Genomic DNA, 27,824 nt, shown 5'->3' with positions numbered 1-27,824 from the left:
TCGACTAGTGTAGTTGCTTACATCGCCTTCGGCTCGGATATACAAACTCTAAGCTTGTCGAAAAGACAGTTACCGTAGCTTGTTGCTCAAAAACACACTTGTGAATTCGCTTTCATCACAAAATTGTTACCTCGTGTAATGAATTTTTTTCGCAGCATTTAATTCCTTGCCGCTACCGTTAAAATTCGGACACGTGCTGACTAAGTCTTGAAAAACTCCAAGAACATCTCATAGAGAATTTTTTTGAAAATATTTCGAATTTGAAAATCCTATGACATTTGGTGTATTTGGCTTGTAGTGTTATACTAATCTCTTCTAAAGCTAGAGTCGTAGTGTCTGGTATGCGATCGAATTTTGTAGAAATGACACTGTGTATATCAATATTGAATACGTTACAATTTTGGTAAATAATTTGACAATTTATTTCGCAACTGATTAACGCAAAATTGAAAAAAATGTAAAACACCATTTTTTTCCAAAATGTACTGCGCAATCTTACGAACTAAAATGACGGCCAGAGCTTAAACTTCCTTTCCCAAAACGAGGGTGTTGTCGTTCTTTGTTGGATCCAACCGTCCCAATCATCGCCGCGGCCGTCATCATCCAAGTGATGCTGGCCTTCACAACAATGATCACCAATAATCATTACACAAAGAATGACCACAATCAAACAATTAACTATTTTCGAATTCATCTGCAGAAAAATTAAGATTTACAAATGAAAATATAAATCAATCCTCGAATTGGAACCTTTGTTGATGGCTCGTTATAACTGACTGACAAATGGACGAGAACTGAGATAGAACAAAGACACTTTCAGTATTTAGTATTCAGTATTTTCTTTCCCACTTTTATGGAATTGTGAGAAGCACGAAATCAAGATTAACCCTCACCAACTACCGGTTCCGATAGTGACAAAACAGCTATCATCAAACGGATACTGATTCATGTATATCATGTGATCTTAGCGACTTCAACGATCTACGTTGGTAAGGAAAAAGAATCTCTTTGTAATTATTATTCAGTTTTCATTTATGCTCTACAACATGTTGTCCTACAAATATTTACGACAAACGTTCCATTCGCAAAGGGTTGACCATTACCGGGTCGAATGAACGCTTAACTGAAAGAGATAACATATTCTAAGATTTACTATTTTACAATAATGAATAACAAGAACCACAATAATCGTAAACAATAAAAGCGGTTTAAAGTTTATATCGCAATTTGATTGAATTTTAATTGATTGACGCATTTTATTCGTTTATTTGTTTCTTTCTTTTCAATAAAAAATAGAAATCATGCAAGGTCCAGAATTGCCGTTTCATGAGCATAATTTCAGTAAACAAAAGCCTCTAATTATTTTAAACGGTCAGCTTTTGTTGTCTTGCGCCCAGAAAATGTGTCATTACTGTCTTTCTCAAAACCGGTTTTTCATATTTTCTGGTCACAAGACAACAAAGTACCGTATACTGTCTTGCTGGGATTTTTTTGTTTTGCAGAACTGCTAACTTGAAAATGAAAAGCATTGGAACCACTCATGAGAGTTGGAGCTTTCCAACCAGCACCAACAATTCGAAAATTTCCTCGACAGTGAGATTATCAAAATGATCTCTTCGTAAAGAAAAAAAGATGAAAAACTTTTCCAGGAAAAGGGAAGATGGACAGTTCTGTTAGAGAAACACCATCCCTGGTTTTATCTGGTTTTATCTATGTGTTCAGACTAAAGAAGAAATTGTTTAACTTTGGATAATTACACTTTTCGAACTACAGGCCCACAAGCACACTGCACTGCATACCATAACACATATTCACATGATCCTCCGATGGTCCGTTGTCAAAGCGTAACGTTAAAAATATCGAATGTCCTATTTCATGTCATACATGCCCGACTACTTCAATATCTATGATACAGCCCCGTCAAACACACCGAATTCAATAGAATACTGAATGCATATAGTCATTGGCAAATGTGACTTCAAAAATTAAAATGGGAAGTGTGTGTTATTTGCTAGCGACGCCTTTTGAATTTTCACTGCCACTGTGCCAACTATGTGACACTTACAATTAGAATTTTCTTCAGTTTCAATGGTATCGCCGATAGCAATTTTCAGAATTTCACAAAGTTCGTCATCTTCGTCACAGTTATCCGGAAAAAATCCGTAAAGTTTAACATCGATCAGGATTTTGAAGCTTTCTGTTTTTGAAGCATCCAAAGCACCTAGCAGGGTAATAGAAAACAAGGCATCAGAACAGTCGGAGCGTTTGCTGCGACTTAGCCCCGTACAACCCGTAATCCTATTTCGTCCGCAACCACAATACGTCCGTAGCCCTAACACGCCCGGAACCCTAATACGTCTACAACCCTCTAATGCGTCTGTTACCAAAATGCAAGTCAAGTTGGGCATTGTCAAATTTACTGAAACTGTTCATTTTTAAAATTGCGCATAGCGCAATTACGAAAGCCCGTACGAAGTACATTTCAAATAAAACCAACAATTTACGACATTATTTTAGAAACCCAAAATTTTTTGCCAACTTTCCATTGGGTATTCAATTACCTCTCAAATGAAACAAAAACTAGCAAAATTGGTTGAGATTTACTCGATTTATGTGCAAAAAGCACTTAGGGCCGAGTAGCGGCCTTAGTGCAAGGGCCCAAATTTGAAACATTTTTCGCCATCATTCTATTCGGCATTCAATTATCTCTCAAATGAAACAAAAACTAGCCAAATCGGATGAGATTTACTCGATTTATGTGCAAAAAACACTTAGGGCCGAGTAGCGGCCTTAGTCCAAGGGCCCTAATTTGAAACTTTTTTCGTCACGTTCTTTTCGGTATTCAATTACCTTCCATAAAAAACTAAAACTAGCAAAATCGGATGAGATTTACTCGATTTATGTGCAAAAAACACTTAGGGCCGAGTAACGACCTTTGAGCCCTCCCAACAAGCCCACGTTGCATCTTACCCAAAAACAATGTTCAGCAACTTTGTTCTACTCGTCAATACCTTTCATTTGATATATCACAAGCAGTTTTTGCGTGCGTATTTCGGTAGATATCGTCGAAAGACTGAAAAACACCTATAGGGCCCTAGCTCTGGAGGGGCCGACCCTACCATGCCTTCTCGAACTTGACCTTACTTTTGTCGATACCAATCGGGGAAAAAAAGAATTTTGAAAAAAGGTTGTGATTTACTCAAGCTAGAGGGGTCACGGACGGACGGACGGACATTTTTTTTATTGCGGATTCGTCATCTATGAACATAACCAAATGCTTTGCCCTTACTGTCTGCTTCCAATTCGACGTGTTACAAACGGCATATTAATCTTATAAGCCCCCAGTACTTCGTACGGGGCTAAAAATAAAGTAGTACTTTAATCGAAGTATGCGAATATTTTCATACCTTTTTTTCTTAATGTCATTGCAAAATTAAGCTAACGGTATTAATGGTATCACAATACTACTCTATTTGACGTGTAAAAATCTCTATTACCCTGCTAGGTGCTTTGAAGCATCAAATTTTGAGACTTCCGGATTTTGAGGCTTTCGGATTTTTTTTGTCTGGATTTTGTAATTCGGGATTTTAGTTCTCCGGATTTTGTACGATTACCGAAACTGGATACCGAATAAACCCCCGAATGTCTGAATAAAAATGCCAACTTTGCCCTCGTCGTACCTACAACATTTCTTGCACAATTTTGAATACTGTCCAACGTTCTTCCTGTGTTACTTTATTTTACCATTTCGGAAATTCCCTTGAGCAGAGCCTAGCCTTTTGAAGTAGTTGCAAAACTTGTTGCAAAAAATATTTTCCCTTTACGAATTTTGCAACTACTTTGACAACTACTTCAGGTTGCTCCCAGTCGTTTGAAGTAGTTGCAAAAGTTGTCGCAAAAAACATTTTCCTTTTACGAATTTTGCAACTTCTTTTGCAACTACTTCAGGCGGGTGCAGAGCCTAATATTAGAGAATCGGTTTTTGGGAATTTTAGAGAATTTAACGAATTTTATTGAAGATGTGGTCATGATCACCATTTTGAAGCGTTCTGTGAGGAATACCTGATTTCCGGCTTCGACGTACCCATAAAGGGAAACGAATCTGCCTGCCAAAAAAATTGTTTGAATAATAAAATTATGTTGAGATAGCAAAACTCGAACTTTTTCTATGCAATGCAAGAATGGAACACACAACTCAATTGATCGAACTAGCGCTTCTAAAAACTTTCCAATTTTACTCATTTCCTGAGCTCACTTCTTATTCTTACAGACTGATAACTGTAGACTGTCGATTTATTGCTGCATACGTTGGTCACCTGTGCATCTCGTAACTAAGTTTACAAAATTGAAACAGTTCAATTGCTTAATTTATTTCCAATACCCCGGCCAACCAAAAACATTAACAATCCAGCCATTCACCACATTCGAAAACAAAAACAAAAATTATAATCGGGAAATGCTTCCACCAGCAGCAGTTATAGTTTCACCGGTTATGAAACTTGCATCTTCGGACACCAAAAATGACACGACTCCGGCTATTTCATTTGATTCTGCGAGTCTACCCATTGGAATGGTTGCTAATACCGCTTGTTTTGCCGTTTCTGTTTCGTACATCTGAAGAAATCGTCAAACAATGAATGTTCAATTGAGTCCCATTTTTATAAATCAAAATACTCACAGCTCTGGCAAATTTAGTTCTCACAACACCGGGAGCCACACAATTGACACGAATCTTTTCGGTTGCTAAATCTTGAGCCACGGCTTTTGTTAGTCCGAACAAGGCAGTTTTGCTGACCGAATATGCTCCGAGTAACTAGTATAGGAAATAATGGAATTCATCAAATAACTTTGAAAACTGAAAATTTTGTCTCACGCTGAATGGAGTGTATCCAGCAATTGAAGATATAAAGACTATACTTCCGCCTCCTCTTTCTTGGATCAAAGGCGCCGCTTGTTTAGCCAGCAGAAATGATGCCTTCACATTAATATCGAAAATTTTATCCCAAACTTCTTCGGTGCAATCCAACACTCCGCCTATTTTAATACGCAAATCGATAAACGTTTGAATACAAAGGTCAACCACTTTCTAAACTCTAGCACACATACCAACTGCTGGATTTACTGCCGCATTTGATACGAATATATCTAAGCCACCGAATTTTTCAACGGTTTGCTTAAATAAATTGTTTCGGTCATCATTATCACCTACATGACACTTTACGCCCAATACGTTCTGGAATCCTTTCGATTTCAATTCGGATACAGCTCGATTTACATTGTCTTGCTTTCGACTGCTGATAACTACCTTAGCACCGTCGGCTGCTAATCTTGAAACTATAGCAAAACCAATCCTATCAGCCAAAAGCATATCAGATTATCAGACTTGGAAGGACCAAATTTTTCTAATCTTGTTACCCATCAGTTGACGCTGTTACCACTGCAACTTTACCACTGAGTCGTCCTGCCATATCTGTTGAGTTACAACGATTGGTTTGTATGTTTTGCAATATATTCCGGCTTTTCAGCGGCCTGATTGTCTTGTTTCTGGTTGATAATTGAAAAATCCACTTGCTCATTGCCCAACGACCTTAGTGAAAATAAAGATGTCGATTACAATGTACGCGGTTATTATAGAAACCTTATAATTCTCACTATATTGCTCAGATAAGCGTATATCAGACGTAAAAAATTGATAATTAATTTACTGTCAAATCAACTTGTAAGCGAAAACATCTTGAGCGAAGAGGTGTGCGTCGCTGAAAAATGTTCATTTTTTCCATTTTCGGCGTGTTTATATTTTCAGTGAAAATGGAGAATTGGGCAAGGTTCTGAAGGGACCTTTGAAATGGGAATGCTAAATACAATTCGAAAAGTCCTCGTTCTCTCATAGTTTCTGTTTTTATCCTGAGCTATGTAATAGTACCTTACTAATCGATGAAACAAATGATGGTTTTGAGACTTGTGTGAAGTTAACTAATCCGAGGCGAAGCCGAGAACATTTCTAATATTTGTTGTCCCAAAAACTTCTAGGTAGTGGTAGAACAATTTTAGAGTTAAGACTCATCTGAGTTTATCACGCGCCTCCATGAACTTTATGAAAACTATCTACTGAACCGCTCAACTTTGAGTCAATGAAAGTATAAACCAAGTATAGTCTGTTCATACAAATCAGAGGACATATCGATTTCATACAAACACGGCAGCGTAAAATAAACCAGGCAGGAGCGGTTCATTTTCGAAACGTCAAATAAGGGACCTAATACACTGGATGAAAATGAACTCAAATGAACACTGACATAAATTGAAAAATTTTATTCGCAAAATATACTAGATTATTCAGGTTGCTAGTCAAATCAGCGCTCCTGCCTGGTTAACTTTACTCTGTCGTGCATACAAACAAACACTCACCTCTCATGAGAGGTGAGTTTGTTTACATGAAATCGCTATGTCCTCCGCTCCATATAAAGTTTGACATTCGACCATACCTTGTGTTGACGTTCATTGCTTTGAGTGACATCAGCTGTCTTGGTGACTTAACCGGTTCTTACAGGTAAAGTTTCGCTGCCTTTAAGTAAAATCAACTTTGCCAAACGTTTTAAAATAGAGTACCGAAACTGGACAGTGTATCGAACAAATTTTGGCACTGTAAAAAATGTGTACAAAAATGTCATACAAAATAGTACTCTCTTTGGCAGCTGTCACTACGATCACTCATGCTTGCGGCGTTGTTTAAAGCATATATTTTATTGCGCTTAGTATTTATATCATGTGTACCAGTCATGATCAATGAACGTCAACACAAGGTATGGTCGAATGTCAAACTTTGTATGGAGCGGAGGTGTCCTCCGGTTTGTATGAACAGACCATACCTGTACTGGTCTATACTTTCATTGGTGCCTCAATTTTTATGTGCCGTCCGTCTGCTAAAGGTTAAAATAGTACGTTCAGATGCTCACATGCGCTATAGTCGCTGTCATTGTCATGCATGTTTGTTTGTTTACCATCAAGTACCACAACAAACAGAGTTTTTCGATCCCTAAATTAAACGGAATTCATGACATAATAATAGAAGTTGTGTTGATATGACCTAGTTAAACAGTCTCCTTAAGACTTCTAGTGTCATTTATTTCATTCTTATGTTTCTGTGTATATTTTGCAGTTCAGAATTTATCCTTCGAAATTTTTTGTGTAGTTTGCTTATGTTATCGACATTTTATCAGTGATAATGACTGAGTCCAATGTACTTAACGATTTGAAGTCATTCCGGTCGAAACTTTTTGAAATCGATTTAGATGAACCGTGCTCGCAAGCAGACCTGAAAGGAATTCTCGATGAGTATCTTGATCACCATTTTGAAGTGTTCTGTGAGGAATATCTGATTGCCGGCTTCGACGTAACTTTAGTAAGGAAAACGAATCTGTCTGGCAAAATAATTATTTAAATTTTAAAAAACTCTGTCTCCTTTTAGTTGAATGACAAGACGAGAGCAAAAGTAACACAGCTTACTCCAGATGGTGTCATACCATCCATTCGAAATCGCGATGTTACATATTGGGAACACGATAGACTTTTGTTTAGTCTAATGTTCGACAATGAGGACGTTTTTGTGGAAGCCTTGCAAATGATTGCTGAGCAAAAGAATGAAGAACTGGCACAATTCCACGTCGATTCCTCGAGTGATGACAGTGATAAGGAGGACGGTGACATTGAAACATTGGATGCTTGGCGTGATGTGTCACTCATACGCATTGCAACATTAAGAGATTTGAATTTGGCTACCGAAGCGTTGGGTGCTCTAAATGAGGAGTTCAATAGGTCGGCCATCCATTCAATCTATCGATTTGGCCGGTGGCAATGTTTAAAGAAGTTACTGGAAAAGCGAAAATCGATGTCATGGAAGCCAGTTAGGCTGGCCGATTTTACAACGTTCTTGATGCAGGCGCAGACCATCGATAGCGATTGTAGAGATACTGAAGACGGAAAAGTTGCTTTCGGCAAGTGTGTAGACTTACTGTTAAATTATGCCAACTATGGTGTCAATGAGCAGAACGAGGACGACTACTCAGCACTGCATTTAGCCGTTCAATATAGTAAAACAACAGTGGTGCACGACCTATTGAAAAATGGTGCTTTCATTGGCATGCAAGATTGTACGAATCGGCCAGCCATATCCCATGTTGACCCGAAAGCACTCAAATCTCATTTTGATCGATGCATCTCGGGCGAGGATATGATTGTCCTCAATTTCGAAAATTTGATTTCACCATCCGATGACTATCCGAACGATATGGAGGCTATTAGATTTATGTCGAAATCATACGAATTGCGACATTTGCTGGAACATCCATTGATCGCCTGTTTTTTGTTTCTTAAATGGCAACGCCTTGCACTCCTCTTATATACGGACTGTTTATGTTATTTTATGCTGTCATTGATAACGGGATGCGTTTCGATGTACTACATTATGAGTCCGGCTGCACACACTGGAAAAATGTGTTTTCTGACACTGATTTTCTCCACCTACACGGCCTCACGACGTCTACTGCAAATAATCTTTTGCTCGCCGGACTATCGGAAAAGTCAAGACAATTACGCGAACAGTTTTCTGACTTTTATCACCATTCTGTCCTTGGTACTTTTTGTGGTCGCGGTGCCTATGGAATTTCACACACCTACAATGGCTGCAATAAGCATTGTCCTGATCACATACGAATTTTTTAACTTATCGGGGACATTTTGGCACTTTTCAATCTATTCGGAAATGCTCATAGCAGTTACAAAAAGTTCCATCAAGAGCTTGCAGCTTTATGCGATTTTTCTACCAGCTTTCTCGCTACTCTTCTACATTTTGTTAAGAGATCCAGATGATGACCGAGATCCACCGGATTTCAACAAGTTCCCTAGTCTAGGTATGTTTATAGCGACAGAGATCCACCGCATTTTAACGAATTCCCTACCCTAGGTATGTCTATGATAAAGACCGTCGTAATGTCAGCCGGTGAGTTTGATGTGGCCAATGTTGATTTCGATTCGAACACATTTGGAGCGTATGTATTCGTCGGATTCATTTTCTTGATATCGACGGTATTTATGAATTTGCTCAACGGTTTGGCGGTAAGCGACACACAGAAGATTCAAGCTAAAGCTGAACTGACGAGTTTCATACGACGTTGTCAAGTTCTCGCTCGATACGAAGAAGTTTTGTCACGGAAGCAGCACTGGTTCCGGTACGTAATTCATGATGTGTGTAATGTGTTGTACTGGAAAGTTTTGATTGTTTGACCGAAAATTTAAAGAATTTTTTTTGTAGAAGTAAATATCGTCGAGTCTGGAGATTGTGCAAATATTTCACTCACATCAACACTTTCGTCTACGACGGCAAGAAGATCTTCATCGACCTTGAAGACTCGTACATGGTATATGCAGAACAGGAGGTGCCACCGAATTTTGTTTGTCTGAGAGTACCATTGCGTAGCTGGGCCAGATGTAGAATCGCACGGATGAGTAAGAAAATTGTGCACGCTGCTCTTCGAATTCGGGATCGAAACGAAATGAAAAAACACCGGAAGATAACCGATGATGAACACGAAAGAGAACAATTGGCCAAGCGGATAGACGCTATAGAGAGTACTTTAAAAACAATGGAAGAAACTTTAAAGTTGATTAACGATAAATTAAGTGAAAGATAACGGGAAGTCAAGGTTCAGGTATGTACGTTTTAAGAAAATTCTTTTATCTTTGTAAGAAAAATGTAAATAAAAGTGTTGACAATATATTATTAAACGTGTGAGATCACAGTTCCTGGCATCATGCTTAGCTACCAGCTTGCATTTGCTCAAAACCAGTCATTGAACATAAATTTGACGTCAATCCATGCTCCTAAGATTTTGTTCCTCTTCCATACTTACAGAAATTTTATGAAAGAAAGTGACTATATTCTTCTAATTAAACATCAACAGCATTTCATAACAATTCAATTCCCACTCTTATGGGGTTCTATTTTTTACATCAGCGCATGATTTCTGATTCCTCATACTGCCACATAACATTCTAAGTTGTGCGACTGAGGACTACGGTCTCTTTTTAGACCCGTACGAAGTACTGGGGTCTTATAGGTTTACGCATACGTTTGTAACACGTCGAATTGGTCTCCCTGAGTAAGGGGAAACCTATTGTGGTTGTTTAGAGATGCCAAATCCGCGAAAAAAAAGTCCGTCTGTCTGTCCGTCTGTCTGCACGATAACTTGAGTAAAACGCATCCGATTTTGAAAATTCTTTTTTTTCCCGTTTGGTAATGTCAAAAGACAGGCTAAGTTCGAAGATGAGTGATTTTGGATCGACCCCTCCGCTGTGGCCCAATAAGTGCTTTACGGTTTTTCGAAGATATCTCCGGACATTTAAACGTTAAACTTGTAAGTGATACGTCAAATAAAAGGTATTTACAATACCGATCGACAAAAAAAAAGTTTATGGAAATCGGATGACCGACTCGTGAGTTAGACCCCTTGGTGTGGAACAGGTACAGGGCGGCAAGCAGTTTTTGTTTGTAGGTCGGCCACATTTGAACATATTTCGTCTGTCTTAGCTTTATTAGATAGGTATTGACCGTACCAATCAGAGAAATTTTTTTTTATGAAATTATGTTCTCCGGAGCGTGAGCTAGGTCTCTTGGAGTGAGCTCTTATCTGGCTACTCGGAAGTACAGTGAACGTGATGTATTTTGACAATATCTCGAGTAAATTTTGACCGAATTTCATGAATTTTTTTTTGTTTGAAAGGTATTAACGAATGTAAAGCGTCGGTACTATTTCCGGTCTCCTAACAAAATGGCTGCCCGCGGCCATATTGGATTTTAGTAAAACGATATAAAGTGGGAAAAATGATGCTTAGAGAGTTTCTGTTAACATGAAAATAATGTGTTAAGTGTGAGGGGTTTCAGGGATTCCATATATGGACATCTATATATACCTATATACAGCTATATTGAGCTATATACAGGCATATAGAGCTATATAATAGCATATTCCTCTGTGAAATGTTTATTTACAGTGAAATATAGGTAAATATAGCGGTATATAGCTATTTAAATGGGAATTTATGAAATTTGACTTCGTACGGGGCTGTCTATATTGCCTCCAGCAATTTAATTGTATATGATAACAAGGCAAAGAGTGGATAATGTAAGTGATTTAAAAGGAAGAATAGTTTTTCAGCAGAGAAGAAAATGAAGTAAGAGAAATGAAGAGTTTCACATTAAAGGCTTTTGATACGAATAGGTGTTTCGTACGGGTCGGCGTTAGCTATGTTTTGTTTTAGTGTTCTTGGGTGCGGTAAAACAGGCAGTAGCGGTTCATTTTTAAGAAGTCAATAAGTTTATAAGGGACCTAATACAATAAATGAAAATGAATACTGACAAAAATCGCAAAATATAAGGCTGCTAGATAATTCAGGTCCCTTAGTCAAATCAAGCGCTACTGCCTTGTTTGTTTTACTCTACCGGATGAGCGTAGAAAACCAGCGAAAGATACCTTGGAAATGCTTAAAAAATGTTTAGAAAATCCTGTGGTGTTCCATCATAATCTGGGTACCATTTGAGCTTATATAGGGTTTGGATGATACTGTTCCTGATAAAGGTTTAAGATGTTCAGAGAAAAACATTTACAGTGAAGATGTCATAATGTACGTTTATTATAAAAAGTAAAATTCATAAAAAAATAATCTATTTAAGACGCAGGCAAGGTCGGTCTGAAACCTAAAGCTCAAGTTATCTGAATCTGAATGGAACTCAACCTCAATTGAAAATTTTTACCTGACCTGAATTTACTTAAAATCTGAAGATCAGTAAAAATTCAGGTAAATCAGGTCAGATTTTAGTTATATCTGAGATTTTTTCAGATATACCTGCAATCTAATCTGATTTATCTGAATTTTAACTGATCTTCAGATTTTAAGTATATTCAGGTCAGGTCACTTCAGATTCAAATATTTTCAGGTCGACCTGAAATTCAGGTTCACATCAAGGGATATCTGACCTGTTCCAAGTCTTTAGTCACATTACACCTAATAAATTATTTATTTTCTTTCTTTGCATCTCGCCTAGTGCGATATTCAATTGCATAAAATCCCGCCATTCCTACAGCAGCTACTCCCAAGAGGATGTACAATTTAACATTGACACACATTAAATTAGACTCTGCAAAGGAAATAACAAAGCCAATGGCTTCCCAGAGCCGATAATTACTAAAGCTAGCTTCCTCGTCCGCTGGAAATAAAACTCCATAATACCCATTAATACCACATTGCCAAGCAGCGTCTGCTACGCCCCATAAAGCCGCAAAAATAAAAAAGTAATGGCTTTCGTCTGGATTAGGTTTCCAATAAAGGAAAACAAAGATCAGAGCTACATTTACGAGAGCAGCGAAAGTGAACACATATATGCGCCCGATATGCTTGATGATCGGATGGTATCCGATGGAACAGATAGAGTCGGCTACTCCGTAGCAAATGAGAACATAACCCACTTTTTCCACTCCCCATCCGCAAGTAATATATCCGGCCGTAAAGTCTGCTCCTATGAATCCTTGTTCCAGTCCGGACCAAATGGTTAAAGGAATGATTAATATCTGATTGGGTTTTGTCATTTGTTTAAAAGTTGCTATCAATAACCTCATTCCGGTCAACTTCGACGACATTCCGTCCCTGTCTTTTTCGCCGTATCTAACAAGTGTATCAGTAAAGAAGATACCAATTCCGATAGCGAACAGAGCCACACCTAAATAAATTCCAGACAATGTCCAGATTTTCTGCCTATCTTCTAAGTCATTGAACGAGGTCAGATTAGTGCCTGGACAAAAATTTGCGCCGCAAATTTCCGGATCATTTACAACTTTCGTCGATTCATCCACGCCTAATGATAAAATTGTAGAAGAAATAATGTTTCCAAAGACTGCGTGCGTTTGAAAGAAGAAGAAGAATATTCCAAAGAATTTCACAATTACTGCTTCAACATTCTTTTCGCCTGTTAGACTTGCATATTCTTTTCCGATGTGCGAGAGATATGTACATTTTGACGCCCACATTGGAGCAGCACTAATTCCTACAATAGCAGCTGCTGGAATAAGTGTGTAAAATTCTGGCTTGAATTGAGCTGCAATGTATGTGGTGTATCCAAACATGAATCCATATATTGCCCACTTGGCTGTTAAGCGCGATATCGCGTATGTTGGAAGAAACAGAGCTGAGATGCACATTGTAGCGTACACCACGGAAGACGACCAATTACCTAAACCAGCTTTGTCGGGACCATTGTTAATCGAACTTTGAAGACTGGACATGCCAGAGTAAGCTGTGAAGAGTAGTGCAAATGAGACACTTATCACAACAACATTCTTCATCATGCGACGTTGTTCCTTTGGTCCATAGTCTCTTTTTGTTGCATCGCTTAGTTGTGTGCTTCCGTTAGTCTTTTCATTATCTTCAGATTGAAAATTGTGTGTGATGTCTAGCTCAGACATTTTAATGTAATGTTAGAGATGCGGACGATGGTTATAATTGTCACTATTTTCTCTACTTTATTAACATTTCTTGTCACTACGGTAGAGTACGTGTTGACCAACTTTCTCCTATATATACGAACACGTACTTAAAATTTGGTTAAATGCATTAATTAGCCATAATTACCGTTAATGTTTTATAAAATTCCGCTCCAAATCCAGATATAATTTCGACAGACTATCACTTTGACGCAGTATGGTATGGTTCACAAAATTTTGACCTAGATTTTCTCTTGAATTTTAATCTTAAGCTCAACACCAATAATATTAACTAATCGGCATCGAAGAATTAAGGACAAGTGTAACTATATCTCCAATCGTGATCAAACAAGCAAATAGTCTGTGTGATGTAAAATGTAAACATAAATCTAATCTACTTCGTGGAAGCAAAGCAATAATAAATTGTTGTAGTACGTGTAGGTGAAGCAGAACAAAGACTGGACTTGAATTTGAAATTTCGAAAAGTAAACTGGATTTTATCGTCTTGTTTAATACAAACGCAATTGCAAAGTACGCCGGACTTTCGCTTAACTATCTATTAAATGATAAGTGCCAAGTGCCAGTAATAATAGAGCTGATACTCTTAATCGGAGATATATACTGAAGTATTTTATTGTTACAAGTATGATATGCAGTGTGTGTAAAACTCTAAGGGACACATCGTTTGGTTTAGTGGATGTTAATCGTGTATCACATTTTTGTGAAGCTAGTTTTCAAAAAAAGTTTACAATAAAAATAGTCGTCTGTTGCGACAATGAGGATAAAAATAAAAGATGTGCTCCGGTTCGTGTTCCATAAAAAAACAAAATACATAGAAAAACTAATGAACTTGAAGATTTAAAAAGTAACACTACGTGATATTCTAAACAAAAGAAGTAGTAGATTTATTCATTTTATCAACTGAAAATAAAAGGGAACACCTACATTCTGATCTGCTAATTCAACTATTTGAGCGTTGTACTCGAAATGATGAAAAGCCGTAAGGGTGCCTAAAATTTGAATTTCAAGTGAACGAGTCGATGAAAAAGTGAACCGAAAAATACATTTCAATGCATATCTTTGTATGAAAATGACGCTGCTAGAAAGATTTGTGTTAGAAAGATTTTGAATTTCGACCGCACTTACGGCGTGAATTGAAAAAGATGACTCGACTTTCAAAATTGTCAAAACAACTTTTTGAATTGCTGTTTCAACATTTCGAGTACAATGCTCAATTGAATTAGCAGATCAGAATGTAGGTGTCCCTTTTATATTCAGTACGCTTGCCGTATCTGAAAGATCAATTTTGGCTCCCCGTATCCAAAAATAATTAATTTTGGCGCCATTCAAAATGATATGAGTCATATCATATGACACAAAGTCGAAATAAAATTCCAGACTGACTAGTAACTGGTCTCAAACCCAATTAATTACACACTAACAAAGGACAAGAGGTGCTTCGACATTAACTAAAACTAAATAAATTCAGAACAAAACTGACTGAATGTCTACTTGGCTCGAATTAAAAACAAATATTTCTTTGTCGAAATGACCAGTTTTCATTTCGTTTGAATTTTTACTCTAACACGCGCTAAATGAACTAAATGGAGTCGTACTTTATTCCATTTTCAATACTCAGTACAAAACGACATCTTTCGGAAAAAGGGGAAAAAGCAACTACAACCGGTCTTCTGTGCCATTTTTCATTCTGATGGCAAGACATAAAATAGTAACATCGACTTCCTTAAGATTTTAGTTTTCGCAATAAGAACACTTCTATTCAATTAGTGCAGTATACATTAGAGAATTGATAGAATTGATAAGTAAATTTATAAAAGCAATAAAGTGGCGAGTATTCCTTGGAAAAACAACGTAAACGAAATTTTGGATCGGAAACTCTCGGTGACCATGTGTTCCACTAAATGTCGTATTACCGTATTCAGCGTGGGGAATGTCGATTTCCAGGCACGGAATGAGATTTATAAAATACTTTCAACTTGGTGATTGAATCAAATTCCCGAAATTTCCAATGGACTAATATCCAGACCATTCCAACCTCAATTACTGAAGAGGTGTTCGCTTCATTACTCGTAACCAGCTGGATGTGAAAAGGCAGTTCGCTGATATAGCTGATTATGAAACTTGGTCGAAATATAACTTCAGGTAATTATCTAATAGATCTACAGGATGATTCGATGATTGGAACGAAGAAAAAAAATTCAATGATGAACTCTACGGATTCCCCAACATTTTTACATAAATGAGAAAAAACAGCACTGAGGAAACTAAAATTCATTTGACCTTATCACACTTTATGTTTCGCTAGTCTGAACGCGTTTTCATTTTTCAGGATATACTAGATTCCAATCACGAACGAAATGAAACTGGTTGCTGTTGGTTGTGGAGGATGAGATCGGGATGGAGTGCTGAATTCAGGTAAATGAAAATTCATTTCTCTTTAATTTTTGTTTTCCTTATGATGAACTCTACGGATTCCCCAACATTTTTACATAAATGAGACGAAACTGCACTGAAGAAAATTTTTAAATTGAAAATGACAAAAGAAAACCTTTGATTAAAGTAATAGTCTAATACTTGACTCTTTATTTTTCAGGTTTCATTTTTCATTCAAATCGCAAAAGATGCTTAACGCGGTGCTGTAGATAGTGGCCGCTAAGGAATGGATTATTGAATTCAGGTAACTCAAAAATTCATTTATTTCCCAATTTGCTTCCTTTGTGATGAACTCTACGGATTCCCCAACATTTTTACATAAATGAGAAAGAACTGCACTGAACAAAAATTTTAACTTAAAAATGTCTTGACCTTCATAGCACTTGCGTTTTACTAATCTAAATATCTTCTCTTCATTTTTCAGAGTAGTAGAACCAAATCGCGAACAAGATGAATTTGCTACTGACGGTGGTGGTGAAGGGCTGAATTCAGGTAACTGAAAAAATCATTTTATTTCATGTTCGTTTCCTTTAAATGATGAACTCTACGGATTCCCCAACATTTCCACGAGTAAATGAGAAAAAACTGCACTGAATTAACAATCTAAAACGAAAATTTACTCGGAGTTTTGCAGAAAAACTAACAGCCGCTTCTTTATTGTTTCAGGCCTCGCCGAACTATGTAAAACTAACTACCACCAATGCTACCGAGGTTGCTATCATAGAATTTAAATCCATTGAAATGTTTCGCAATAAAAGACACTGAATTCGTAAATCGTTGAATCTTATTCATTATGTAAGTTTCCTTCAATTGCAGAAAGACATGGATTACTTCTAAATCTCGACTTTCCAATGTTATCATTATATTCGTAAGTGTGGCCAATCGAAACACATATAATTTGCCCCACGCTGAATTATCTTATCATTCGCTAAAGAGAAGTATGATTATCATCCAGACCGATAAATGCTATTCGACTTGGTTCCTATGGTGACATTTAACTAAATTCGGTTATTATGGATCGTATCAATACTCTCCCTAGCATCCAAACTCTTTCAAAAAATCGATTTAGGGGGGGAAATAAGTTTGAGAAACGCCAATACTCTCTCTAGCAAACAAACTCTCAGCTATCTGTGTCAAATTCACACCTTATTTCTTTGTGTTCTACAAACACTATTCCACATTTTGACTGACTACACTGTAATGTACATGCAAATTCCAAAGGCTACTGGATTCTTTCACCACCTTAATAAAAGTAGTTTGGTTGCTAGAGAGGGTATTGGAAACGCTGATTTTTAATATGGCATAAAAACAACAACAACACGAGCGAACAAACTAGCGGTGATTCATAAACGTAGTTATCACCTTAATAATTGTAGTTTGGTTGCTATGGTTGCTAGGGAGAGTATTGATCGTATACATTGAGTATAACTGATTGAATTGTCTTCCAGGCTTATGTGACATTACAATATTGTGACTCCTCAGAAAAATTCACAATCTAAAATTATAGGAGAAAATTAAATTATATTTACATCGGATGAATGTGGTTCCACTACAGTATTGGCCAGGGATTATTTTAGCGAAATTCGTTGAGAAATAGAAATATTTTTTGAGAAGCTGACTGAGAAGAAATCTTTGGGAGTTTTTGGAAATTTTTGGGAAAGACCAACGCACTGCAACAATACCCTCTCTAGCAACCAAACTCCTATTATTAAGGTGGTAAATACGTTTATGAATCACTGCTACTTTGTTTGCTCGTGTTGTTGTTGTTGTTTTGAAGCCATATTAAAAATCAGCGTTTCTCAAACTTATTTTCCCCCCTAAAGCGATTTTTTGAGAGAGTTTGGGTGCTAGAGAGAGTATTGACTGCAAGTATGAGTAACTGAAGTGACACTTGCAGAAATAGGATACTATTTTGCATGCAAATTTTTGTCCACATTTTCTTAGAGTGCCAATAGTAATTTATATACTTGGATGTTTTGAAGTACCACTTATACTTAAGGTGCGTTAGAGAGACCTATAGAAATTATGGACATATTTGTGCATCTGTAAAAAAATGTAGTGGTCTAGGTCTGATCCTCTACTTTTGTCACCGTTGTCAACATGCTAAGGGATCGAAAAAAATGCTTGAAACACGAAAAATACGGTTTTCGACGCATCTAGCATGTAAAAACTATTCTCATCTGATGTTAAACGTCCCTGCTCTATAAATAAAAGGTTTCATCTTTAGAAACGCTGTTAAAAACGTAGCTAAAAAAAATGCAGCAAGCTAAAAATTAAGTCGTACAGTTGTTACTTAGCAGGTGTACGTTTTTCAGAATAATTTGAAGGTGACTGTTGTATATTTCCTAGAAGAAATGTGTGTAGTACTGTAATTTTTGTAAAAACATTTTTAACAATTTCAAGAAGAGGAAAGCTATCTATCTTGCTTGAATTTTCTCTTTTGAGGGAGTTTCTTGATTACTGTTGTCATCTTTATAAGGCGGCACCTTTTATAAAATCGATACTGCCCTACTACTTCTGGTATTAAAAACCACTCCTTCCGTGTTAGCAAACTATTTTTCGTGGAACCTTAAGATACTCCAGATTCTAAAAATTTTGTAGGAAAGAGAAAAGCAAACAAAATCAATTTTTTAAAGTAAAGTTAAAGGAAAAATCCAATAAACGACGTGTAGATAATGGATCTCAAATTTAATCTTCTGATAAAAACTTGTTTGTAAGCACTCGAAGACAACGAGCGTATATAAACAGACGATTGCTCACAAATTTTTGCAGTAGTTCAAAGTTTTATGAATTCAATTCGCAAAGTGCTTTTAAATATGAAATTTTCATTATTACTGCTTGTAGGTAGTTTTTGTTTCGTAGCTTCGTATCCCACTAATGGAACGGAGTCAGTATACGTTCAAGTTCCAACACGAAGAAATGTTGTCATATCGCCTGAAGAACCAGTTTATTTGAATGCTGTACGACGCTCATCGCGAGTGGTCGGAGGTTCCAACGCACCGCGGGGAATGTTCAACTACATGGTCCGTTTACATATGCTTGTTCCTGGCGGAATAATTTTGTGTGGAGGAACTCTATTCAGTGCAACTCATATATTGACAGCTGATCATTGTATCCCTAGTGGTACTCTAAACGGTATTGAAGCTCATCTCGGAGTGACACAGTGGAATGGTCCAGACCATCGTGTGGTAACTTTTTCTTATTCGAAATGATCAGCATCAAACTAATTTCGTTAAATTAAGTCACAAGTTGGATGGTTTGTTAGACGTGGACAAGGAACGAATCCATTCGTTGATTTAGCCATATTCGGCTTAAGCAGTCCCGTTCAGTTCTCGGACACAATTGCGCCAGTTGGAATGCCACGCCATGGTCAGGCCAATGATTTCTTTGTAGGCCAAACTGGATGGATATCTGGCTGGGGAGGCGTTAACGATGGCTGGTTGAAATACATTCCGGTACGATATGTTACACAAGGCAATTGTGGCACATCAAATCTTATGTTATGTGCAGCTGGTCGCGACAGTTTCAATCAGAATGTTGTTGGGGGTGATAGTGGAGGGCCGATTGTGATTCAAACTGGCAGTTTTCATACACTTGTCGGTTGCGTGAGTTTCGGATTCAACAATCACATCGGAGGAACGCACGTGCCAAGATTTTTGCAATGGATTACGGAAGTAACAGGAATACTGTTTCCCCAGTAATCAGTTTGAAACTTATTTTCGCTTTTCGCATCAAATAAAGTATTGTGCAAGAAAACGTGAATTTGATTTCTCCACTTCTCAAAATGCTCGATTTTGAGTATCATTCGCTCGCATTACTTAAAACATGAGTGGTGCTCTTAATAAAGTACTGAAACTGGACAGTGTATCAAACAAATTTTGACATTGTAAAAATGTGAACTCGAAGCACTTTTGCTTGAAGTGCGTTGGGTTAATTCAAAATCTATTACTTCGTTAGTTTAAGGTTGACTTTATGGGATCAAACTACTAAGAACACCTACCGCGTCATTTTTTCGTCCTTTTCGATAACCGATAGGAAATGTTCGGCTGCACGCAGGCAAATGTTACAGTTTGTTGAAAACAAATAAGGAGATTTTGCTACGTATGCATTAGTCAGCATTAATATGAACAAATGTCTGCGACTTGAAGTGGAATGTAATTTTTACGCAGAACAATTGTATGCTGGGTCACTTGCATCGATAAACATAAAAAAAACCGTACGCAATTTACCTAAGTATAAACCAAACTTGTTTATTAACGTTTTACCATACAAAAAACCGAGGCTCATGCCCGAAACCAATTAAAATTTCACAAAATAATTGCTTGCGATTATTTATAACAACATCGAATGTAACATTCACAGCCCCATCATTCAATTGCACTGGAATCTTTATTTATGACTAATTAGCAGCTGCTGTTGCTTCGGCCGCCTTACGACGTTTGCTGGCTACAAACAGGACCCAGAAGAATCCAATCAAATTGCCAAACAGGACACGAAGCTGTAAATCAACGGAAGATTAACAGTTTTCGTATTCTCATCCACCAGGTAGTTGACTCACCATTGGTGGCACGAATTTCACGTTGATGAACACAAGCAAGGACAGATATTTCCAGTTTGTTGTCAACAGTGGCCAGTATAGTTTACATAAATTCTTGAACGCAAAATCATGATTGTTTCCTTCGAATCGCGAGAGAAAGTAAAGCGACAAGGCTTGATACACTGGAGCGAATACTAGCCGTTCGATTAAAAACAAATACATCTGCTTCGCTTTGCCAGCGTTCTGCAGAAACTCTTCGACGTATTTGTAGAAGTAGTGAGGAAAGGACCCTCCGAATACTAGCCTGTATTCAGTTTAATTGGATTGCATATATAAACATCGGAATGTAATTTTTATCCAAGTGCACCACTTACCCAAACATTCCATAAGCCACTAGAGTATTTTTGTTAATCGATTTCCCACCACCAATTCTTTGGGATGCATAATTGGCTGATGTTGCTAGTACCGAACTTTAAAAAAAATCATTTTCTCTTGTTCTGATCATTTCACTACTTGAACCTTCATTTTACATACCTTGTGATGGACTTTGTTCGCAATGGATGATTGAAAAGTTGTTCGAAATAAAGGCCGAGCAAATTGTAAATCGGTCGTGATAAAGCCATTTTCAATTGAAAATATATAACAACTGAAGTGCACACAAGACAACAACTGATTAAGTGTGGTAACTCAGCTAAATGCTGGTAAAAGTATAAATTAGTAATTCGATTGATAGATAACACCTCGTCCTCCTCTATCGCTTTAATAAGATTATCACAATCGCTTGAAATTATTTTTTTTGTTGTTTATATATTGGTTAGATAAACGAGATACGCATAAACTGGCGATTTCCACAGCATTACATAGGCACAGACACGTTCATCTCTTCTAATCTCTACTTTGTTATCGCTTGCCAGAAAAAACAAATATTTCTTTAAATCAACAGTTTACTAATTGTTGGTTGTGAATCTTATTTGGTCTGTATCTGGTAAATAATATTATAAGAAGTAATCTGTCAACAGGCAGCCCCATCTAACAGAATCTGTGTCTTCAAGAAATCCCCGCGTAATTTGAAAAGAAAACTCAGATTCACATTTAACCCATGTGAAAAACAGAAAATTCACGTAGGATCTCGCAATAATCTTGAACTTCTATCGTATTTCGTTAAAAATAACCAAGAGTAAATATACAAAGCCAATGAATGTATCCTTCTCGAATTTCGTTACTTGTTCGAACGCTTTTAACATGGTTTTAGACCGATTCGTTCGGTTGATGGATATCAGCTTTTCAAAAAGCAGCAGTAAGTAGCTCGATGTTGTTTATGGTGATTTTGAAAATACATTCGATAAACCTTGTTATAGCAGGTGAAAATCGTGAAAATGACCTCAGTTTTTCGTAAAATTTGGTAACATTATGTCCAGAATTTACAGTAACCTCAAGGGTTCCAGTAAGACACTTCCACTTTTGTTTGGTGACGATGCAAAGTGGCTCTAGTAACAAGTTCTATGCATACTGGTGCCTTAGTTGCGTTTTAAACCGACATTGATAACATGTTGGGATTGGGATGTAGTGAAAAAAACAGACTTACCTCGCCACTTGAACATTGAAGTAGTCAGGCTAGTAGGGATGGGAGGCGTTCAAAATTATCGATAATATCAATCGAAAGAAATGATCGATAATCGATTAATCATATCGTTATCGATAATTTAATAATTATCGATAATTATCAAAATATCGAAATTCGATAATTATCAAAATATCGATATTTTGATATTAATCTGAAAATTCATGATAATATACCGATATATCGGAATATATCGATAAATATCGGATTTTCGGACCGAAATATCGATATATCGAATTATCGATATCTTGATAATTATCAAAATATCAATAATTATCGATTATCGATATTTTTTTGATAATTTTCGATAAAAAAAGTCGATAATTATCGATTATCGATAATTGATAATTATCGATAATCATTTTCATTATCGCCCATGCCTACAGGCTAGTCGGCCTGTTCGCCTGAGTGACAGAAAGTCAGAAAAAAACGTCGAAAAATGTCCTAATTTTTGGAGGAGGAACAATTTTCTGTGAACAGGTAATAATAGTAGTAGTGAAGAGAAAAGTTTCCGAAGATTTCACATTACCAATAGTCACTTTCAGTGTATCCGCAGAACATCTATTTCTTGAGGTAACAAAGCGGTCTAACGAATTTCTTTTGGGTTTTATTTGCATGGAATGTATACAGAGCCTTACCAAATACCAACCTTTGAGGCAAATCACTAGCCAGCGTAACATATTTGTTTATATAACTCTTATACTCTTATGTACTTTGTCTGATGAGTGGCTGACCAATGTCGGAGCGCATTTTCGTTTTTGATGTCCATACGTTATGCATTTTAGGGACTTCGGGGAGGAAGAAAATAAATGGAACAAAAAACTGTTACAGTTTGTTCATGTCATTTTTACACAGTTTTAGTTATGTCAGAGTTTTAAATGTACCCAGTCAATTAAGTTCTTCCCAAATTATGAATTTTTGGCGCAAAATTTAAAATTTCTATCGCGAATTCAAATATTGCGCAATTTGGGAAGAACTAAATTGACTGGGTACATTAAAAACTCTGACATATCGACAATCTTTAGAAACTGTGTAAAAATGAAATGAACAAACTGTAATCGAAAATAGTTTTATTTCTTTCGATGCTTTAAAAAACAGAAAAAGTGGAAAAAATGTAATACAAAAAGTCAACCCGAAACGTTTTTTAACGAGACTTCCAACTACATTCAATTAATGAAAAAATCTTGTCAGTTTTCTTTGTAAAAATTTCTAGTTGATGACACATTGTTAAAAAAAATTTTTGTTTAAATTTAAGTTAAGACTAGAAAAATCCACACACAAAATAACTAAATTTAAAGTAAAAATGCACCTTGTCTCAGTATGGATAATTTATGATAAAATGAAACATTGTCATTCTGTTCTAAAACTGTCACTAAAACCACTAACGTCCAAATAATCCGCATTTTTATATTATAGATTTCGATGCCGAACATTATTTAAAGTTTTTTTGCTTTATTTATATCGTGCATCGAAATTTTGCATAATTAACTTTTAATTCAGTATAAAGTATCGTAAAAAATTAGGAAGTCAGAAATATGAGTGCTTCGTGACATTTTTTTTATTAAGTCGAAATTGCGATACAAAAGTATCGGGATATTTAGCAAAGATGTAAACGAAATGTTCTTCTATATTTGGCGTATGACCCAGGGTCATTGACCCTTCTTCATCGGGTTGTATATATCATGGACACGAAATCAGCATTATAAAAAAGAACTAAATCTCCCTCTCCGAGCTGATGTGTAATGTTAGGTTTACCACACAGAGACGTATAAATCGAAATAAAATCATTGCAATGCATGTTTGGCACTCAAATCCAACATTTAACAAACGGTTGAACAGCTACTGGACCTACTATAACAATACAGTACATACTTGCACACAAATGTGGTAACTTTGATGAGCGATTGGGTTGTATAATTTCCATAAGCTTCATAAGGTACTAGTCGTCGGTCGACATCAAAACTAAACTTTATTATTGTGAAAAAACCGTTCCAAATATTATATTGAAATTACTAAGCTCAATGGTGAGTAAATAGTGTTAAGTAGAGCAAAATTCACAATGATAAATTATATTTAGCCATTAATTTTCGTGGGACGACCACCAGCATTTTTCCTTTTATAAATATTTTAATTATCCAATTACATGATGCACATTTAGCGCGCCAATTGATTTTTTTTTGCATGATAACTTCAATATTACTCTCGAGCTTATTTTGAAAAAAAAAAAACTGTTTGTTTTTAGAATTTTCAAAATTGATGACAAATACTATCCCGATCATATTTTGACGAAATATTTTCCTCAAATAGCAAAAGCACCTTTGAAAATAACAAATGATGACGTCACATATATACAAATCGGGATAGTGTGACGTCATATTTTTGACAAATTGCACCTTGCAATTATAAAGACGAACTTGAAATTATTTCAATTAAAATTGCTAAGTTTGATGAACGAAATTAACACTTGCACTTGTTCATAAATCTTTATTCAACTTTTAACAGTAAAAAAGAATTGACAACAGATGATCAGACCATCAGTCATTCAAAAGAACGAAAAATCAAAATATGTTTAATCAAATGCTTTGCATGTACTGTTATACAGATTCATTTGAGGGTATATTACACATAACATGTAAAGCATTGTGTACTATATTTGCAGGGCCGTAGCTCGGAGATATTGACCATTGTTTAGCGACTTATTTATTGAATGATTTATTCTATGCCTGTAGGCTTTTGTACTATAATACCGAATCATACGAGTTCGAGGGTATGTTACATAAAACATGTGAAGCGACTATGTGTAACAATACATTCGTAGGGCCGACGCAGATATTGACCTCAGAGTCGGTATTTGTTCAATGATGTATTATCATGCCTAGAAATACATTTTCTGGAACGAAAAGTAGGGTCCTTGATAGAAGGAAATTGCCCCTCTCGACTGTTATAAAATATTTTCTTTGAAGTTTTTCTTGTCAAATCGAAGTCTACTGCTATTATACTCAACATTATTTAGTGCGTAACACGTAACACATTCACCTGATTTTTTTTGGATATTATATTGAATACAGCGAAAGTAATTATTTACATGTGAGGTAAAAATTTCGTGAAAGTAGCAAACTTCCAAATGCGTTTTTGAGCTACAAGCTACGATAACTGTTTTTTTTTTTAAATATGTAGATTTCGAATATCCGAACCGAAGACGAGCTTTGAACTAAACTTGTCAATAAGAACAGTTACCTAAGCAAGTTGATCAAAAATATACGACGGAGTTTGCGAATATCACAAAAATCAAATCAATGTGTAAAATCTACACTGTAAACATGAACCGAAAATATTTCACATGTAATGTGTAATCGATCATTTTCGCAGGGGGTAAATTGCTAACAAATGTCTAACTTTCACATTTGGCAGATAGTAAAACGTTGTATTGTATTTATTAGCGGGAAAGTCAAACAGTACCAATTAGTGAATGCAATAACTATCAGTTTTGCATTCACTAGTACCAATGTAATTCCTCAACCTTTTACAGACGGCATTCATCTATTATCGACAACGACAGCAAAGAATAAACGACAAGCTCTGACTAATGCAGTCTTTTATAGCAAAAAGCATGTTCAAAACAAATGAAGTAAAACTGTTAACATGATTGCCGTCTGTGACAGGTTAAAACAATGAATTTATAGTTTATTACAACACAATTTTCAGGAAAATTAAAGAAATTCTTTAGATATTCGAAACTTTTAAGCAGGTTGGCATTCAATGACCTGTCTTCTCAATGAGATATGAAGTCAATTATGACTTAGGTGCTTGATTTCGCAAGAGATCAGTCGACTTATCCTTATCCTATACTCATCGTCTGTATTCTGCGTATTTTAGGAATCATCCGACAAAAACTGGGAGTGGCTGAATGGTCATTTGAAAAATGTAACAGCAACCAATGCGGCGAAAGTTACAAATGACATTGTAGCTGTGCTTCACAAGACAGGAGTAACGAGCAGCGCGTTGATTGCGCAACTGTTAAGACTAAACCAGAAGCTGATGGCTGAGTTGAAAGCTGAAAAAGAGGCTAGCCAAAAATTGAGCGAGACTCACGCAATCGAAAAGGAAAATCTGCTCAAACTTATTTACACGCTAAATCAACTGTCCACATCACAAGCCGGACCATCAGCCACACCAGAAGCCGGACCATCGGCCACACCAGAAGCCAGACCATCGGACATACCAGAAGCCGGACTATCGGTCACACCATCGGTCTCGACGTCATCCACTGCATTGACTGTTTCTCAACCGAGGAACAGGAATAAGGTAACGTGTTCCCTTGATTGAAAGTCATGGGTCTTACTGATGATAAACACCAACGCACTTCAAGCATGAGTGGTGCTCTAAATAGGGTATTGAAACTTGACAATGCATCATACAACAACACTGTAAAAAACCATTTCATAATAGTACTCTATTTGGCAGCTGTCGACTATGATCACTTTTGCTTGAAATGCGTTGTAAACACTGAAATTTGTCCACTATGATTGAAAATGCATGTATGGCCAAAAACTTAAAATGCTTGCGAATGTTTGTCACACTTTGATCATTCCTTGATAACACGATAAATTGCGTGTTTCTCAACGGATTTCCAAAAACTTTTTCTTATTCGAAGATGGGCTATAACGGACGGGTGATCTTAAAGATATTCCCAAAAGATTTGTTGTCTCGCCGCTTGATAACACGACATATATTATAGAAAGAAATTCTTGGGTCTTCGTTAATGGATTGGAGTAATAGTCTACTGGGGTGAGCACGGCCACCTTGGGTGAATTTGGTAATCCAGGATTTGTTACGAAAACAATTTTTTGTCTGATATCTTAGTGGCGATGATATCGATGATAAAAAGATTTTTTTTTTGAAGGAGTGTGAACTCTGCGGCTAGAGCGGAGCGAAAGACATATTCACATGAGTTTCATTTTTATTCAAGAGGTAAGCAAGATATACGCCCTCATCCCAGCGTCTTTTAGCAGACAAAAAAACCTCATAAAATTAATGAACAATTTACGACAAAGCAAGACAAAGAGCTGATTTGAGCAAGACAATTATAAAAATCTATTTTAGAAAATCAGTCAGTCAGCCAAGGGACCTGACTTACCCAAAGGACATAGTTCATAGTGATGATATTACTCTAAAGCTAATTAATAGTGATCCGTTAAACATTTTTTACACTATCAGTGTTTCTAGTTGTTGATACATTCGAATGTTTTACTTTCAGAGCCCCCGACGAATGTTGGAGTATAAAATGGCGAACGAGGCCGACAAAATCAACTTTAAGAAGGCTTGGTATCCACCACCAAGCAAATATGAAAATGTGTCGGAGTTTTTGGCCATCTTTGAAGGCGACAATTTCTGTGGTGGCTACAAGTGCAGAAATTGTGATGGAATAGTAATGAGCGGAGACGAAAAAAACAATCAACGCACATTCTCCAATCATTTAAAGGTGTGCCAACCATTTAAGGACAAAAATAGTGGAAACAACGGGAACGACCATGGCGAGGAAAATGGTGAACGAGTTTCAGCTTGAATTGTATATTTCGATTTTTTTCAAATTCTTCTTCAAAATTGAATAAAAATAAATTCACTTTTAGTAGAAGTCCTTAGCATAAAAATAGTTCACTTTGTAGTAAAATTCTGCGCT

The 27,824-nt window shown here is 36.5% G+C and overlaps 4 protein-coding genes and 1 long non-coding RNA gene across 8 annotated transcripts; 3 read left to right on the top strand and 2 right to left on the bottom strand.

Moving 5' to 3' along the window:
- Positions 1–4,345: 4,345 nt before the first annotated feature.
- LOC119080967 (dehydrogenase/reductase SDR family member 4) lies at positions 4,346–5,774 on the bottom strand. 3 transcript variants are annotated; one of them, XM_037189607.1, is made up of 6 exons: positions 5,653–5,774; positions 5,416–5,587; positions 5,107–5,351; positions 4,874–5,034; positions 4,679–4,813; positions 4,346–4,614 (listed from the first exon to the last, which is right to left on the bottom strand). In XM_037189607.1, the coding sequence occupies exons 2-6, from the start codon at positions 5,574–5,576 to the stop codon at positions 4,444–4,446; spliced, it is 873 nt and encodes a 290-aa protein (XP_037045502.1). In that variant the 5' UTR covers positions 5,577–5,587; positions 5,653–5,774; the 3' UTR covers positions 4,346–4,443. The 3 variants fall into 3 exon arrangements, with proteins under 3 accessions (XP_037045502.1, XP_037045503.1, XP_037045501.1); XM_037189608.1 differs by having other exon boundaries at positions 5,416–5,470; positions 5,573–5,673; XM_037189606.1 differs by having other exon boundaries at positions 5,416–5,660.
- A 1,210-nt stretch (positions 5,775–6,984) lies between these two features.
- LOC119080963 (transient receptor potential cation channel protein painless-like) lies at positions 6,985–9,778 on the top strand. Its single transcript, XM_037189603.1, has 4 exons — positions 6,985–7,402; positions 7,469–8,909; positions 8,963–9,227; positions 9,311–9,778. The coding sequence occupies exons 1-4, from the start codon at positions 7,226–7,228 to the stop codon at positions 9,687–9,689; spliced, it is 2,262 nt and encodes a 753-aa protein (XP_037045498.1). The 5' UTR covers positions 6,985–7,225; the 3' UTR covers positions 9,690–9,778.
- Positions 9,779–15,150: 5,372 nt separating this feature from the next.
- LOC119080971 lies at positions 15,151–16,995 on the top strand. 2 transcript variants are annotated; one of them, XR_005088410.1, is made up of 5 exons: positions 15,151–15,695; positions 15,883–15,968; positions 16,147–16,230; positions 16,411–16,478; positions 16,653–16,995. It is a non-coding gene; the product is annotated as an uncharacterized LOC119080971 (long non-coding RNA). The 2 variants fall into 2 exon arrangements; XR_005088409.1 differs by having other exon boundaries at positions 15,152–15,695; positions 16,411–16,995.
- Positions 16,996–18,742: 1,747 nt separating this feature from the next.
- LOC119080968 (trypsin alpha-like) lies at positions 18,743–19,742 on the top strand. The gene is made up of 2 exons (XM_037189609.1): positions 18,743–19,174; positions 19,229–19,742. The coding sequence occupies exons 1-2, from the start codon at positions 18,773–18,775 to the stop codon at positions 19,685–19,687; spliced, it is 861 nt and encodes a 286-aa protein (XP_037045504.1). The 5' UTR covers positions 18,743–18,772; the 3' UTR covers positions 19,688–19,742.
- Positions 19,743–20,208: 466 nt separating this feature from the next.
- On the bottom strand, positions 20,209–21,493 carry LOC119080969 (peroxisomal membrane protein 2). Its single transcript, XM_037189611.1, has 4 exons — positions 21,058–21,493; positions 20,898–20,993; positions 20,545–20,827; positions 20,209–20,484 (listed from the first exon to the last, which is right to left on the bottom strand). Exons 1-4 carry the CDS (start codon positions 21,144–21,146, stop codon positions 20,386–20,388), a joined length of 567 nt encoding a protein of 188 aa, XP_037045506.1. The 5' UTR covers positions 21,147–21,493; the 3' UTR covers positions 20,209–20,385.
- Between the last annotated feature and the right edge of the window lie 6,331 nt (positions 21,494–27,824).

This window comes from Bradysia coprophila, unplaced genomic scaffold (genome assembly GCF_014529535.1).
Source record: "Bradysia coprophila strain Holo2 unplaced genomic scaffold, BU_Bcop_v1 contig_350, whole genome shotgun sequence".
Lineage (NCBI taxonomy): Eukaryota > Metazoa > Arthropoda > Insecta > Diptera > Sciaridae > Bradysia > Bradysia coprophila.
This window is presented reverse-complemented; position numbering and strand designations above follow the sequence as displayed.